Genomic DNA, 15,218 nt, shown 5'->3' on the forward strand with positions numbered 1-15,218 from the left:
TGACGGCACTGTACAGACTGAAGCTGTTGTAAATCACAAAGGCAAGGCTAGGTGACAAGGGAGATGAAAGACATATACGGCATGACCTTACTTTTCAGATCACGAGATATTGATCTTTGTTTATATCGCGGTTGATAGCCAAGAGAATTGTAGAGGGGGCCTATTGTAATCAAACTTCTCCATCGGTGTCGAGGTAGTTCATTGTGCGGAAATCAACAATTGAAACGGCAAAGGAATCCAAACAACCAACGGCGGTGTTTTAAAATGGTGTAGCACAAAAGGGTCATAAAAACACGAGAGGAAATTGTAAAATTTAATTCCACTTTTCTTTTTATTTAAACCCCATTGTTACTTGACAAATATTATTGCGGCTTAAACAAGAGTGGTTCTGTAAATTCATGACTTTTCAGTCTTGCCAAGGACCCCAACAATCGTTTTTTTCAGCAGCCTTTCTCGCCTCTGGATCAGGTGGCTTGTTGAGTGGTGTGACTGCGCTCTCCACATAATACGCCATTCTTTCTTTTAGTTTCTGAACTACATCCGGGTACTTGCTGCTCAAGTCGTTGCGCTCATTAGGGTCAGCGGTTAAATTGTAAAGAGCGACTTCAATTCTGTCTTGTTTGGCGACATGATCCTACATCAATTCAGGAAAAAAACTATTAAGGGTCTATTAAGCTATTATAGCTATTTATGGTTATTCATTTCATCTAGTAGAGCAAGCATTACCGATAGAATATCACTCCACCCTTACTTCCCGTTACTCTAAACATTTTGAAGCTACCAAACTCTATTAGTTTAAAAACAAAAAATAAACGTACCAACAACAAAAGTTCTCTATTGAGATCATCTTCAATTAACTGTAACCCAGTCTCTCGATCATTGAGCCTCTCTTCCAGTTCGGGTGGCTTAAACCACGTGACATTGGGAACGTTTAACAGTATCTTCATCTGCCCCACACGCAATGCAGACCCTTGGGTGGTATCGATGTTTATGAGAACTTCATTCCTTGGCGAGGGTTTACCAGACGAGATTGTCTCCCACACATCAAAACCGTCAGCAGGTTTGGGATGTTTAGGATCGAAGCTTCCTCCTAACAGCGAAAAATAATCGAACTTGAAATGCTACATAAAAAATATTTCTCTGAGTTACAAGAGAGTGGTTATTGGACATTATCAGTCCAAAACCACGGCCCTGTCGTCTTTGGAAGTCTTCAGTATGTCAAATCAGTCAATATTATTTATATAAAGACAACACAAGTACAAAGATTTACCAGGGTTTACATCTATGCATTAAAACAAGTTTTTCAAGACGAGTTCGCAACCCAGTTTTAAACAAACCAAGGCTTGAACTAAGCTCCTCACAATGGCAGAACTTTTTGCCGAATACCAAGAGCAATGCAAACGCTACTAAGATAATTCTTAATACATCATAACTACTCCATTTTATAAAAAAAATTTAAAGGCTTCTTTCAAAGGTTTGCAAACACCGTCCATTTTTGGGGATGGGGACAGGTTTCTTCGAATAAACTAGAAATCAAAATGATATTTTATGTTCTTCTCTTCACAAAACAGTCTTCGCTGTAATATAATTTCGCAAGCTGCACGCAAAATTCCTTGCGTACCGCGTACCTGCCAGGTTGATTAGGGTTGGGTACCAGTCCGTCACGTGCAACAACTCTGCGTTCCTCACACCTCTCCGTTCCAGTAAATTACCATAGACAAATCCGGTCCCTCTAGCCCCTCCCTCCCAAATAGTGTGTTTTGTTCCACGAAGTGGCCAGTTGAACCCTCCTGAACTAGGTAAACCTCCGTTGTCAGTACTAAAAATAACAAGCGTGTCATTCCATAATCTGCAAATAGAAACAGCTTTAGTAAGATTTCTAGCCAAACCAGGATCTCTAAAATGTGTATGTGCGGTGTGTGTTAAAGTTTGTTTTCACGGCAGTAGAGCTTTTTCTGTTTGCACTTAATATATATGTTTGGAGGCTTGCGATGTTTATTTGAATGCATACAGCATTCTTATTTCCACCAAATTATCCATCGTAGGGTCAGCGTCATAATGGTCATTTAGAAACGTGTTATGCAATCAAATGTTTTTCGCTGCATACCCTGCTGAGGTGAAAACCTCGGTAATGTTTCCCACTGCCTCATCCAAGATGTCTACCATACCAGCGTAACGTCTTCTAAGATCGTCTTTGATGAAACTGTATTTATCGACATATTGCTGAGGCGCTTGGACTGGAGAATGAACGTTTTGAAAGGCCATGTACATGAATAAGGGCTGCTGTGGATCATGTGACTTAACTATCTTTTCCAACCTCTGAAAATATACCAGATTTTCGTTAAAAGCGCAAGGAATTTTGTTAACCACTTACTTACAAAATATTTTTTCAACGGGTTCTGAGGTAGACATTCATCTTATAAACGAATGGTTTTCTCTGCGTTCGAGCTTAATGGCCCGTCAGGCTGCCGATTATCTTCGGTTTTCGTAGAATGAAGTGACTAGGAGTATTTCTGCTCCCCCTGGATGCGATGTAACATCATCACAGGGATGCTCCCAGTATTTGATTCTCCGTCACCCATTTATATATCTGAACGGAGAAAGGTACATAGTGTTGCCCAAGAACACAAAACGTTGAACTCAGCTAGAGCTCGAGCCTGCACCACACGATCCGGTTTTCAGCGTGCTAAACACTAGGGAACTACGCTTCCCTCACACGTTTTGATAGACTTTGTGTATATGTCACTTGTTTTTCGAAACAAAAAATTAAGTTAGTTATATGCATAAACGATTAATGGCCCGCCTAGATTAGCGCTTGCTATCCGCTGGCCAATTAACCTGTAATTTTAAAATGAAGGAGAATAAAGATTACTGCTGTTGTTTACCAGAAGACTAAGATAATTCAAAAGATTAACGCTGTCAAAGGCACGTTCACCGAATCACATAACGCAATATTATAATACTCATTCAGTTTAGATCATGTAGTCGGGGATCGGAGGGAGGGGTCATATATCCAGGGAGTCTTATAACGGGAATACTGTTGCAATAAACAGGACCTAAACAGGGCCAGGCTCAGTTCGCAAGAGGGAATGTACGGTATGCTAGAGAGGTTTACCTCCATGTACGCATACATGGCGTATGTGCCTCCATAGTTCCTCGCAGGCTCTGTTCCATCACGGAAATCTAAAAATCCTTCAACCGAGTGAGAGTAGTGGCTCTCTGAACCATCCCAGAATCCAAACGAGGAGTCAAAGCCTCTTTTTGTAGGAACGTAAGGCCACTTGTAGAAACCAAGATGCCACTTGCCTACCAAGTGTGTGGCATAACCTACAACAAGAGAAGCATTCCTAAGTAAATCTGTTTCAGTCCAAATGTTCTTTTGGAATATAGGGAGTTTTGTGGCACTTAAAGACAAGTTCAGAAAAAAAAAATTTTTGCATGAAGCCGTCGTTTACTTTACTTGAGTGATCAATAACTAGGCAGATGTCTGCTGATACGGCTCTCACACTCACCAACTTTTTTCAGTTCTTGAGGTAGAAGACTGTACTCTAACGGCAACCCAAAGGGGTCTGGAGGGTGTATTACATCATGCTGCATACCTAAAAAAATAAAATGAAATAAACGCTCACCAAAATAAGAGTGATGGCCGGTGAATATGCTTTCCAGTGAACATGCTATAATTTGTTTCTAGGCAACAAGCTGTAATCAATCAGACTAGAATGCGTGTCTAACCTCGAAGTCAATCAGAATAACGTAACGTGACTTCCAGAATTTTTGGCTAAGAGCGCAAAATCTGACCTTAAATTCATTTCTTTGTTTTACTAAGAGCCCCCCCCCCCCCCAACCCTCCTCCTCCTCCTCCTCCTCCTCCCAAGCCACGATGCTGTTTATTCGTAAAAGAAAACCGGAATGAACACGCCATCAGGCTCCATTCGTGTAAATGTCCTGTTTGACATCTCTCACCTGTGACGCCTAACTTTATTCCGAGCTATTATAATTATTGACACCTTGCCTGTACATATATACAAACAAAACTTATCGTTATTATATTTCTAACTTGACAGCAATGTCGAGATGACATCGAAACGTCGTTTTTTAGCGTTGAAAAGTTATTGTGAAATTTTTATTATTTCTGTTTAATTTTTGACTTTGACCAATGTTACTAGTAAAGTCCATGAAATATAACAATAATAAGAATCTTTCTCCGTCTGAGTTAACTTTTAAACCTGGCAATACTAGCTAGCAAGTGTTTTGATTCGCCCAAAGTTCAACAACGGGAGAGAAACTAGTTCTAAACATGAAAAACGTCCACGGGTCGGTTAATAACAATCTTAAACTTTCTTGTGGCTGTTCATTTTGTTACAAAATTCTCCAAGGTGGGTTAAAAGAGAAGCGTTGTGTGATATCTTACAGTAGAATGTTAGATTTTCCAATTTTTGCGGCATTCTTTTTATACCTGTGTGTATGGGGTACCTTCCAGTCATCAGAGCTGATCTTGTTGGTGTACACAGTGGTAGCACATAATAATTATCGAGGATCACTCCTTCACTGGCCAGCTTGTCGATGTTTGGAGTTTTTATGACCGAGCCATGGAAGCCGACATCGCTCCAGCCAAGATCATCCGCGAGGATGAACAGAATGTGAGGAGGTTTAGAATTTTTCGAACCATGTAACAGTACAGAGTTGAGGAACAAGATGAAAAGAAGGAGAACCGCTGCTTGACTTGCCAAAAACGCCATTACACCGTAAGGATATGCCGGAAACAAATCACATGACCGTGTGACCCGGCTCGACTCGATAGTATGCAGACATTCTTTTCCGGTCACGTACAGAAATCCTCCGCAATTTTCTCTTTTCAACTATTACTTGCCTCAGTGAATTTTTGGGTTGGCCCTTTTAACAATTAATTATTTAATACGGGAGCTCACTTCAGCTAGATGAGGGATATATTGAGGAATTTGACTGACAAGCTCGAAAATCCCTGGAGGGGGTAGCCTCACACTCAGAAGCTCTTTGCGTGACGAGCCCTAGGCTAGGGGTGAGGGACTTCGTTATGAAAGGACCGGGATGCTCGTCGTCTCGCTTAGGCGGGGAGGGGCGGGGGAAGGGCGGTGCAAATCACGAACTGTGGTCTCACTTAGGGTGTTCAGGACCAACTGGGTTCCAAACGTTTTACTTGTCAAAGTATCGTCCGTCTACCTAGGGTTACCCGCGAAAAAGCGAAAGGTAATAAACATCAGACACCATCATTCTGTTTTGGTTCCATCTGGTGATCTAAGTCGAATAGAAAGGAAATCAGTTCTCGTGTCCTCATCTTTTACCGGTCAAATGATGCTTGAGACAAAAAAGAAAATAATAATAATGATAATAATGCGTGAGCCACGCCCAGACTGGTCTCCTTTAATTTTGGGGTTTAATTTAAACTTTCCTTCGAACATCAGAGTCTCCCCCTGCAAGGTCGAAGTGCATAATTACGTCCGCTTGCTCAAACTTCTGCCAAGCATCGATTTCACGAATTCCTCTGAAACCACTAGTGAGTACTACCACTAGTGACACCTTCATGGCAACTGCTTCTTGTTCGGTTTGAGAACTCGTTATTACGAAATTTAAAAATGTTTACAAATGTGGACGTCGATGGCGAGACTGGGGGGGAGAGGGTGAAATTAGCTAGTCTGGCATAAACACACATAAAGGCTGTTTCATGATGCGGTCGCGTACCTCGCACGTCCTCTGTTCGTTATTCTGGGTCGTCACGATGGCGTTGCGTGACGAGCACTAAACACCATGCATGCATAATGTGCGTGTCTTATCGAGTTACAAATGTCGCATGATAGTCACGAGTTGACAAAACAAAAGCAACACAAAATAATAATATACCACAATAGGTCTTGTCTAACATTAGCTACCCTTTCGAAGCCACTCTGCAAGGAGGGTAGGAGCTGGACTTCGAAATATTCGCTGCGATCGTCTTCAAAACATGGCAGTTTGGATTTTACAAGCAGCATCTCTACTTCTAATTTCCTATTCGTTTCGCTTGGTCGACGGTCTAGAAAAATCGAGGCCTCCCAACATTCTGTTTCTTCTCGCGGATGACCTGGGTTGGTATGATGTCGGATACCACAATCCCAAGATACAAACTCCCAACATCAACAAGCTGGTCAAAGGCGGTGTTTTACTGGATAATTACTACGTGCAGCAAGTATGCACACCAACACGGGGATCCGTGATGACTGGACGATATCCCATACATACAGGTATCTAGAAACCGGTTAATACGGTCAGTCCTCATTAACTCAAAATGAACGGCTCGGAATTCGTTTCATCGATATAAAGACTAAAGCGTGACTAAAGCGTGCAATTAAAAAGTATAACATATACCTTGAATTAGACATTGGCCGTTCTTATACAAAAGATGCATCATCCGTCTGGACGAATTATCCTTCAAAATGCGTCTTTAACAACGCACTACGAGAGATAGTTCGTCTGGACGCATAATACATCTTGTGCCCGTCTTTCTATTAGAGGCGCATAACCAGACGAACTACAGATGTTTGCCCAAGCTCGTCCAGATGGATAACACGTCTTTAGCTAGTATAAAAACGGCCAATTGTGTTCTAGCCTGCACAGAACACTCACTTTAGCAGGCTAATTGTGTTCAGGTAACTGATTGCGTGCGTGTAAATAGTCAAATTGTGTCGCATTAGAATTGATGTTCCTTTCTCAGTTCCAACAGCAGCAAAATAACATTTATATAGGCCTTGATTTGAATAAAACCACTCCAATTCGTAGAAATATTTTGTTTTCTACGAACAGAGTACATTACAAATGCACAGAACACTGTCACTTCAGCAGGCTAATTGTGTTCATGTAACTGATTGCGTGCGTGTAAATAGTCAAATTGTGTCGCATTAGAATTGATGTTCCTTTCTCAGTTCCAACAGCAGCAAAATAACATTTATATAGGCCTTGATTTGAATAAAACCACTCCAATTTGTAGAAATATTTTGTTTTCTACGAACAGAGTACATTACAAAATAGTCGTCAAAAATGAAAGTGACTCGAAAATCTTTGCAGATTATAAGTCCCGTGACAGTCACAGAAACGTTTCCGGTCTTTCCGGCGTATGTGTTAAATCTGGATTGTCTTAAACCTTTTTTAAACAGGCTTAGATTAGTTATATATTAAATAAAAGAAAGTCAGTACGCGGTTCCTGGTGGAACAAACAAAGCTCTTCGTGTTATCAACGGGTCTCACGGTTTGTAAAGCAAGGTTCCACTGTAATTTTGTTCGATAATAGCCGATTACAGACATTATACAATCCGGAATCGGGTGCAGTCACGTGTTCCTCTTCAACTGTTGACTGAAGCCCCGTCCACACTAGCCTGCGGTGCAGCTGGACGTGCACAAAATCCTTGATATAGTCCGTCGGTACAGACTCTCTGTGATGCAGGCTACCTCCACACTAATGCTTTTCCGATACGACGCGTTTTCGCTGATGCGTTTCGATTCCGTTATTCAAAATTCTCACTCTGCTTGCAGGGTACCAGTTTGAATGTTGACACACAAAGACAAGACTCAAAACTTGTTTTGTCTCTCTGCCACCAGGTCTCCAACATGCTGTTATCCATCCCAAGGACCCGTTCGGGCTGCCTCTGGACTTTGACTTGTTGCCGCAGAAACTAAAACAAGCTGGTAAGTATTTTTATGCCAGTGAGACGTTTTTAACGGAAAATATATCTGGGGGCAACCAAAGGCATGCAGATTTGAATAACAACTATGATCCCCATTTAATGATGTTATTATAAACACTGTCGGAAGGAAAATACAATAGAAGAGTGTTCATGAGGTCTGTTTTGACTGGATAATGTAAGGTATGTTTGGTAACGTCCATATTTCTAACACTTTGGGTATATGTGCATGTAAACTTACAATGGCGAGGGTTAAACTAACAAGTTATAAATTTGCGAAACTGAAGAATTCAAGAGAAACATGCGATACATCTTGCAGGTTTTTGAAAGCGATTCAAAAATCTGCAACATTGTTACCCAAGTTTACAATGTTGAGTTAAAAATCGTCTCGTGTAACATGCCGTTGCCAAGGGATACGTGATTAGCTGATTTTATTTTCCGTGAAAGGAGAGTTTAGGAAATTATTCTTCGTGATCCGTGACCTGAAGGTTTTCTATGACCCGTGAAGAACTTGAATTAGTGTATACCACACAAGTGAATAGTGCTTTTCGCGCGCTCTGATTGGTTAGCTCGGAGGTGATTAGCAATTACTATTTACCTCCGAGCTGCCGGCGTGAGAGATTTTAAAATTTCCGACCGCTTGTCACACATAAAATAACGTTTTGGTCCGCTAATTATTCAGCTTGTGTGGTATATACTAAAACAATTATTCACCTTAGTGTCGGTGAAAGTGATGGATATTTACCTCCACTTCGGTGAATAATTGTTAATTATTAACCGATTTGCAATATGGAGCCTTGACTTTGCCTTTCACGATCTTGCTTTCTTCGAACACTCTTTTAGTGTAAGTCTTTTAGTGTAAGAACAGATTATTAAAAAGAGTATCTTACTTGCTTATTTTCCTGATTCGGAAGAACGAAATTTTTATATCCGTGATCCCTGATCCTCTATATTTTCCGTTCGTGAACCGTGCCAGAGACCCCTTGTACAACCCTCGTTGCCGAACTTTGCCGCGACAAAGTTGCGTCAAAAGTTGTCTCTTGTAACATGGAAAAAAAATTGGCGTCAAAAACCGGCTCGTGTAACATCATTTTAATTTTTTTTTTTCGATAGGTTATGCCACTCACTTGGTAGGCAAGTGGCATCTTGGTTTCTACAAGTGGCCTTATGTTCCAACTAAGAGAGGTTTTGACACCGCTTACGGATTCTGGGACGGTTCCGAGGGCCACTTCAATCACAAACGGTTAGGAGTGGTTGACTTTCGTGACAATTTGGAGCCAGTGCTGGATTTGAACGGCACTTATGCTACCAATGCCTATGTGAATGTGAGTAAATGTTAGTATTTTGTATAACGAATGTAAGTACTAACTGACCACACTCATAGTCTCACCATGTAGGAGTCTTGTTACTCCCCAAGGATGGGATACTAGTTCATCCCAGATTATCCTCAAAGAACGTTTCACCCGCGGGTAAAAAAAGCAGATGGGTGACATGAAGCTACTTCAGATCCTAGTGTGACATTATGCCAATGCTCAAAGGGTTATTATACTCCCAAACTGAAGTTTCAGATGCTTAACTCGTTGTTATTTGTTTGATATGTTGGTAAAGACTTGTCCATCGTATGACTTCCTTTTTTTCGCAGCGAGTGGAGAGAATCCTACAAACACATGACTCCTCACAGCCGCTATTCATGTACATGGCGTTCCAAAACGTCCACGCGCCGATCCAGGCTCCAGAGAAGTACATTGAAAAGTACGAATTTATAAAGGACAAAACGAGAAGAGTGCACGCTGCCATGGCAGATATCTTGGATGAGGCTGTGGGTAACATAACAGACGCATTTAAAACAGCAGGGTTAGTAGCAGGAGAAACGATTTGGGACTCAAGGTGGCTCAAAACAGCTTACAGCACTTAGATTTTGATGGGTTCTTATAACCACTTTATATCACTTGATACTACAATCATGGTATCAAAAAACTGCCCAATCATTGATGAACACGTTGTCGTCATTTTCGTGACACAATAGGTTACTATAGCAACAGTACGACCGGCAAAAAACACTCTTAATTACAGCTTTAGGGGCTTGTAATTCAAAAACGGCACAGTGAAATTTTATTATATTATCAAATTTTAATAAACATGATACTACGTAACTTTTGGCAAAGTTTTAAAAAAATCTATACATAGGGTTCAGAGCCACCTTGAATTTTCAAAACTTTAAGGACAATATCAGACAGACAGTTGAACCAAACTGTTGCACTTGGTTAATTTACTAGTGATGTTGTACAAGTGTGCTAAGTTTCAGGGGCATCGCTGATGTGCATTGTAGACTTGCCTGCATGGTCCTCTCAGGTGGACTCTCTCTCAAAACGTTCATTCAAGGGAGATAGCGTGCAACAGGAAGTGATTTGATCGTTTTGTTTATCGACAGTGATGGCGGAAGGAGATTAAAAGGATCGGTTTCAGATGCAATTTTAAGGCATCTCTTCGCATCATTATATTGATGTTAAAATCTCACTGACGGCAAAATGGTTACTATGCGAAAATGAGAGATGTATTCAACCATATCTTCATATTATTTGATCATCTTTTTAGGTTATGGAACGACACAATTTTGATATTCAGCACGGACAACGGAGGTCTTCCATTTTATGGCGGATACAATTGGCCTCTTCGAGGAAAGAAAACGACATTATGGGAGGGAGGGGTTAGAGGAGTTGGATTTGTGCACAGCAATCTGCTGGCGAGGACGGGAGTCACGTGTAAGGAACTGTTGCACGCGACGGACTGGTACCCAACCATTCTGGGACTGGCTGGTAAGAGCAAATTAAAAGAATAATCAATGAGTTGTATGCCGAATAAAAGCAACGGAGAAATAGAGGATATTACATGGCAACGCTTGGATACGAATGTTATCTTCGAGTGCTGATGGTATCTCCCACAAGTGCGACCTAAAATGCAAAAAGCATCCTTGCTTGTTACCTTGGAGTCTGAAATAACAATTGAAAATCTGCGACCTCGCGAGGTGTAGGGAGAATCAATGATTCAAGGGTTAAAAAGTTTTTATTACAAACTGATATATCAGTGTGATAAAAGCCGTGAATAAAATCCATACCAACGGGGAAGTGATACGATATTATTTCGCGCGGGGGATTGATACGATATCACTTCCCGGCTTCTATTATCCAATTAAATATATATAGATTATTGCATGTCAAGGGTCTGATATCGTTTTGATTCGCAAGTATTTAATACCATATCACGAGCGAACGAGTCTTCTTATTAATGTATTTTTCCTCTATAGGGGTGACAAGCATAGATAAAAGTCCTATTCCGCTAGATGGACATGATGTGTGGGACACGATTTCGCTCGGGAAACCTTCTCCGCGCACTGAAATATTACATAACATTGATCTGTCTGGCGCTGTCCCACCAGCGTCTGATATTTTGGGTGGTTATACCGGGATCGCTCTCAGGATGGGCGAAATGAAGCTATTGATGAATGTGCCTAATGACACGTGGTATAAGCCGCCCGAGCTCGGTGGCAAACCGGAAAGCGAAGTTCCTTTGGATGCAGAGCTTGAGTTTCCGGATGTGGTAAGGCGTGTTCTCTCCACCTTTTTATTTATATAACGGAAGCCAATAGATCTCTGCCAATTTCAATTTCCTATCAAGGTTGGTAGTCTGTTTCTTAATTTTAAAACAATGTTTGGTAACTCGTGAAGGACTTGCAATTTGTAACGTCCAAATCAAGCATAATTTGAGTGCTTCTTGGGAGTTCTTATGTCAGACTGACATAGCAAGGAGATGTCGAGGTACCTCAATAAACGGTATAGAAATCGTTTATTTATTAGCAGCTTGGCTTGTCAACGTGAACTCTCGAACACATGAAATCTTTAGCTTCACAGTTCTCGTGAAACTGAAGCTAACAGCTTTTTCGATTGCTTGTAGCCGCGAATGCTGCTTAATAATAACGTGTCACGCTATCGTGGAAGCAAGGGAGTATCTGAGGAGTGACATTCCATCAAGGCTGTTGTTTAATTATCAAGAGCATGGAACTTCATGATAGTAACGACTAGTGTGTAACGTTCAGAAATATTAACGTATACATGGGGGTTGACGTTCATTACTTGCTTTTCTATGGCAATTAGTCATCATCTTGCATAAGCAAACTGAAATATTCAATACTTTTTTACAACAATTTTATGCCAGTAACCAAAAAATCCGCTTCAAACTCGGACACTTTTCACGTCATGAACTTAGTCGTCTATTGTTGCAGGTCGATTTTTTGGAAGTTGCGCTTTATAACATAACCGCTGACCCAGAAGAACGCACAGATCTGAGTAAAACACTCCCAGATGTTGTTAAGAAGATGCAGACGAGAGTGAAGGATTACATGAAGTCTTCAGTGCCGCCGCTTTATCAAAAGCCTGATCCTGAGGCGTTGAAGACTGCTAAGAAAAATGGAATATGGGGCCCTTGGAGAGACTGAAAACTGAAATCCAAAAACCAGTTTTGTAACTCTTCAACGAGGTTTTCTGCTTATATTATTGTTCTTCACTTTTGACTTTGATTAATGTTAAATTTCATTAGCGTTACTGGCTTAGGTACAACATTACTGGACTCTAACGCGGAAGCTCACATCACCTACAATCTCAGACAAAATAGTTGGGACACTCACACGGATCCAGCGACCAATCTTGGAAAATGTCTTTTCAACTAAGTAGAAAGTAGGTGCCTGATTATCAACATTGTAAGAGGGGAGAAGGCAACAGCTTGCTTGGTGTCCCAAAATTTTCGTCTGGGATTGTCTAAAAGAGAAATTTAAAGAATGTCACACCACTCGCTGTAACAAAGGTTTGGACAAAAAGGGAGGGAGTTGTTTACTGTCTTGAGGGTGTAGCTAACGATCACTACAAAAAAAAAATCATGCAACTTAACAATACTCCGTAAAATACCACAGAGAGCACTTTACAATTCATTTAAGACTAAATAAGAAAAAAAATCTATAAACTTATTCTAGATTAAAATAGAAGTATTCCCTCCAATTTCCAGAAACAAAATTGACGTCACTGACCCAATATCGAATTCTGATACCGTGACGCCATGACAATCGCGTAATATCTTAGGCGCTGGAAATAAGATTAAGCTGGATGACGTATCCCCCGCTCCCCACCCCCCGGATCCCCCATCTCCTCGAATCAATGTTAGAAAATGTTGCGGGGTTTTATTTTCTGCTTTTTTTTTTCAGCTGAAAGGGGAACAATTACTTGTAGTTTAAGTGGGAGAAGGGGACAACTTGCTTGGTTTCTGGGCTTGTTGATATTATTTTGAGAAATTTGACAAGCTGGAAAATCCAGGGTGGGGGACTCGAGCCTCCATATGAAAGAGAGACCGAGAATGTTTGTGGTCTTGCTGACGGTTGCAAATCACTAATTTTGGTTTTACTTAGGGTGTGCAGGACGAAACTCCAAATCTTTTAGACTTCTTAGCTGTCAGGGTGTCTTTTAGGGTTAAATTCACATGCTAAAAAATTAAAATGCAATACAAACCTTCATGTAAGTAGAATAGGAAGTAAATCAGTTTCAATATTTTAACGACTCTAATGTAACAGTCTCCTTTTAATGTAGTATAATAATAATAATAATAATAATAATAATAATAATAATAATAATAATAATAATAAAAATAACAATAATTTACCAATTTATATAGCACATATTTACATATTCTGATCAATAGCGCTTTACAATCACCATAAAAATAAAATAAATTTATAAATTATAAAAATACTTTTCAAAAAGATAAGTCTCAAGTCGAGATTTAACACTGTCAAGTGATGTTGCTTAACAAAGCTCCACAGGTAGGCCATTCCCGAGTTTCGTAGCTGCTGCTGAAAATGATCTGGCCTCCAATGTTGGAAGCATCTTTCCCTTGGGATGGTGCAATAAGAGCTTCCCAGTAGACCTAAGATTACATGATAAATTCGATTTTATACTAATGAGATCACTAAGATAAGTTGGTGCAAGGCCATAAATACAATTTAAAGTCAAAAGTAATATCTTATAGTTAACGGGTCAAATAACGCTTGAGGACCTTGAGCTACAACTAGATTATTAAACTTACAGATGTGCACGTTGAAAGCGAAGCTTGGTGGGGGAAGGAATAATTTGCCAGTCTGACGTAACACGTATAAAGGGTGTCATGGTTGAACACCACGCGGCTGTTATTTCTGTTGTAACATAGTAAATAGTTTGAACCCAGGAGTATCAGTAGTTCGTATAGTGTGATCGTCCGGGTGAGGGTAGTTCTGAAAAGTACTGTCGTTGGAAACTGAACGGAAGTCATCTTCAGAGTCAAGTGAATAATGTTTGTCAGTCGATGATGTTATAAGTCTGGTCCGTTAAACGTGATTGGTCAGTTTAGCCATGATGGTATTGGCTGAAAGACTCGTGGAAAGTTTGTCATCAGTCAGAACCACTCGCCTGCGGCTCGTGGTTCCACAGCCGCTTTGACAATGTTAGGACGCAATTTATCATCAATAAGAGGACACACGCATAAAAAACTGACGTCAATTTGTTAAATGTCAGCGGTTGAAGCACGATCACGTAGTGTTCAAATCTGTGAACAACGCGCTTGAAGATCTGTCGCCTGGCGAGTCCTTTCACAGGTGGCCCAAGCTCGCAAATGAGCGTCTCTTTACATACAGCAGTACTCAGGTTACGCAAAAGTAGAAATATAAGGGTTTGTATGGAAAAACGGTTATATTCCTGGGCCTAAAAGATACGAAGTAGTATAATAAAGACAAATGCGCCTTGCTTCAAGTGTGTGTTTCCTTGGTTCCTGTGAGGTTTCTAGGCCGATTTAAGCTTCACTGCTTTGTCCCCTTTAACTGCAAGTAGTGTTAGTATTGGAACCAATGTTGATTTTTTACCGGACCGCTCGATCCGGAGGCAACCGCGCCTCCACACAAGTGTTGTAAATATTTGTGTATAAATTATTTACACTTACCGACGAATCCATGCCCGCAATGGCGGCAAGTAACTGCGTGAGGCAGATAGTCGCCCATGCGTAGCTTGTGAGACTGTCCCTTTCAAAGTACACGTAATGATCGTCGACGATCAGTTCCATAAGGGCGCGTTCAAATTCACGACTGAGCTTAAATAAACGGCTATGGGTTCGACCTTGTGAATCTGGTGTTTATATAACCATGCGTTCAGTATACGGGGCCCGGTGTAAATCTCCAAAACGTGTCTATTCCTACTTAACTTCGCGAGGGTTTATTTCCTACAAAATGAAATAAGAGCCTTAAATTTCGCGAAAGTACGTCAACATCCGAGAACATCGGCTACACCAGCTCTCTCCAAACTTTTGGCGATATCCTTCAGTGATTACAACAAAAAACAGGTTTTGAAATTGTCATTTTGATGACTGTCGTATTATACTAAGTTATTTATAAATAATTTGTGGTGGCTACGAAACTAGTGTGAATGGAAATTTTTAGGCTTCCAAAACTGAAGCATTGGGAAA

General features: G+C 40.6%; 2 protein-coding genes across 2 annotated transcripts; one reads left to right on the top strand and one right to left on the bottom strand.

Moving 5' to 3' along the window:
- Positions 1-312: 312 nt before the first annotated feature.
- Positions 313-4,917, bottom strand: LOC149102099 (arylsulfatase B-like). Its single transcript, XM_089275528.1, has 7 exons — positions 4,457-4,917; positions 3,513-3,599; positions 3,116-3,327; positions 2,108-2,319; positions 1,629-1,849; positions 819-1,090; positions 313-634 (listed from the first exon to the last, which is right to left on the bottom strand). The coding sequence occupies exons 1-7, from the start codon at positions 4,737-4,739 to the stop codon at positions 407-409; spliced, it is 1,515 nt and encodes a 504-aa protein (XP_089131654.1). The 5' UTR covers positions 4,740-4,917; the 3' UTR covers positions 313-406.
- Positions 4,918-5,821: 904 nt separating this feature from the next.
- Positions 5,822-14,512, top strand: LOC110050712 (arylsulfatase B-like). The gene is made up of 7 exons (XM_089275527.1): positions 5,822-6,254; positions 7,606-7,692; positions 8,802-9,013; positions 9,331-9,542; positions 10,284-10,504; positions 10,993-11,285; positions 11,968-14,512. The coding sequence occupies exons 1-7, from the start codon at positions 5,978-5,980 to the stop codon at positions 12,178-12,180; spliced, it is 1,515 nt and encodes a 504-aa protein (XP_089131653.1). The 5' UTR covers positions 5,822-5,977; the 3' UTR covers positions 12,181-14,512.
- Positions 14,513-15,218: the final 706 nt, after the last annotated feature.

Source organism: Orbicella faveolata, unplaced genomic scaffold, assembly GCF_042242905.1.
Source record: "Orbicella faveolata isolate gen_17 unplaced genomic scaffold, um_ofav_v1 contig_36, whole genome shotgun sequence".
In the NCBI taxonomy this organism is placed as follows: Eukaryota; Metazoa; Cnidaria; class Anthozoa; order Scleractinia; family Merulinidae; genus Orbicella; species Orbicella faveolata.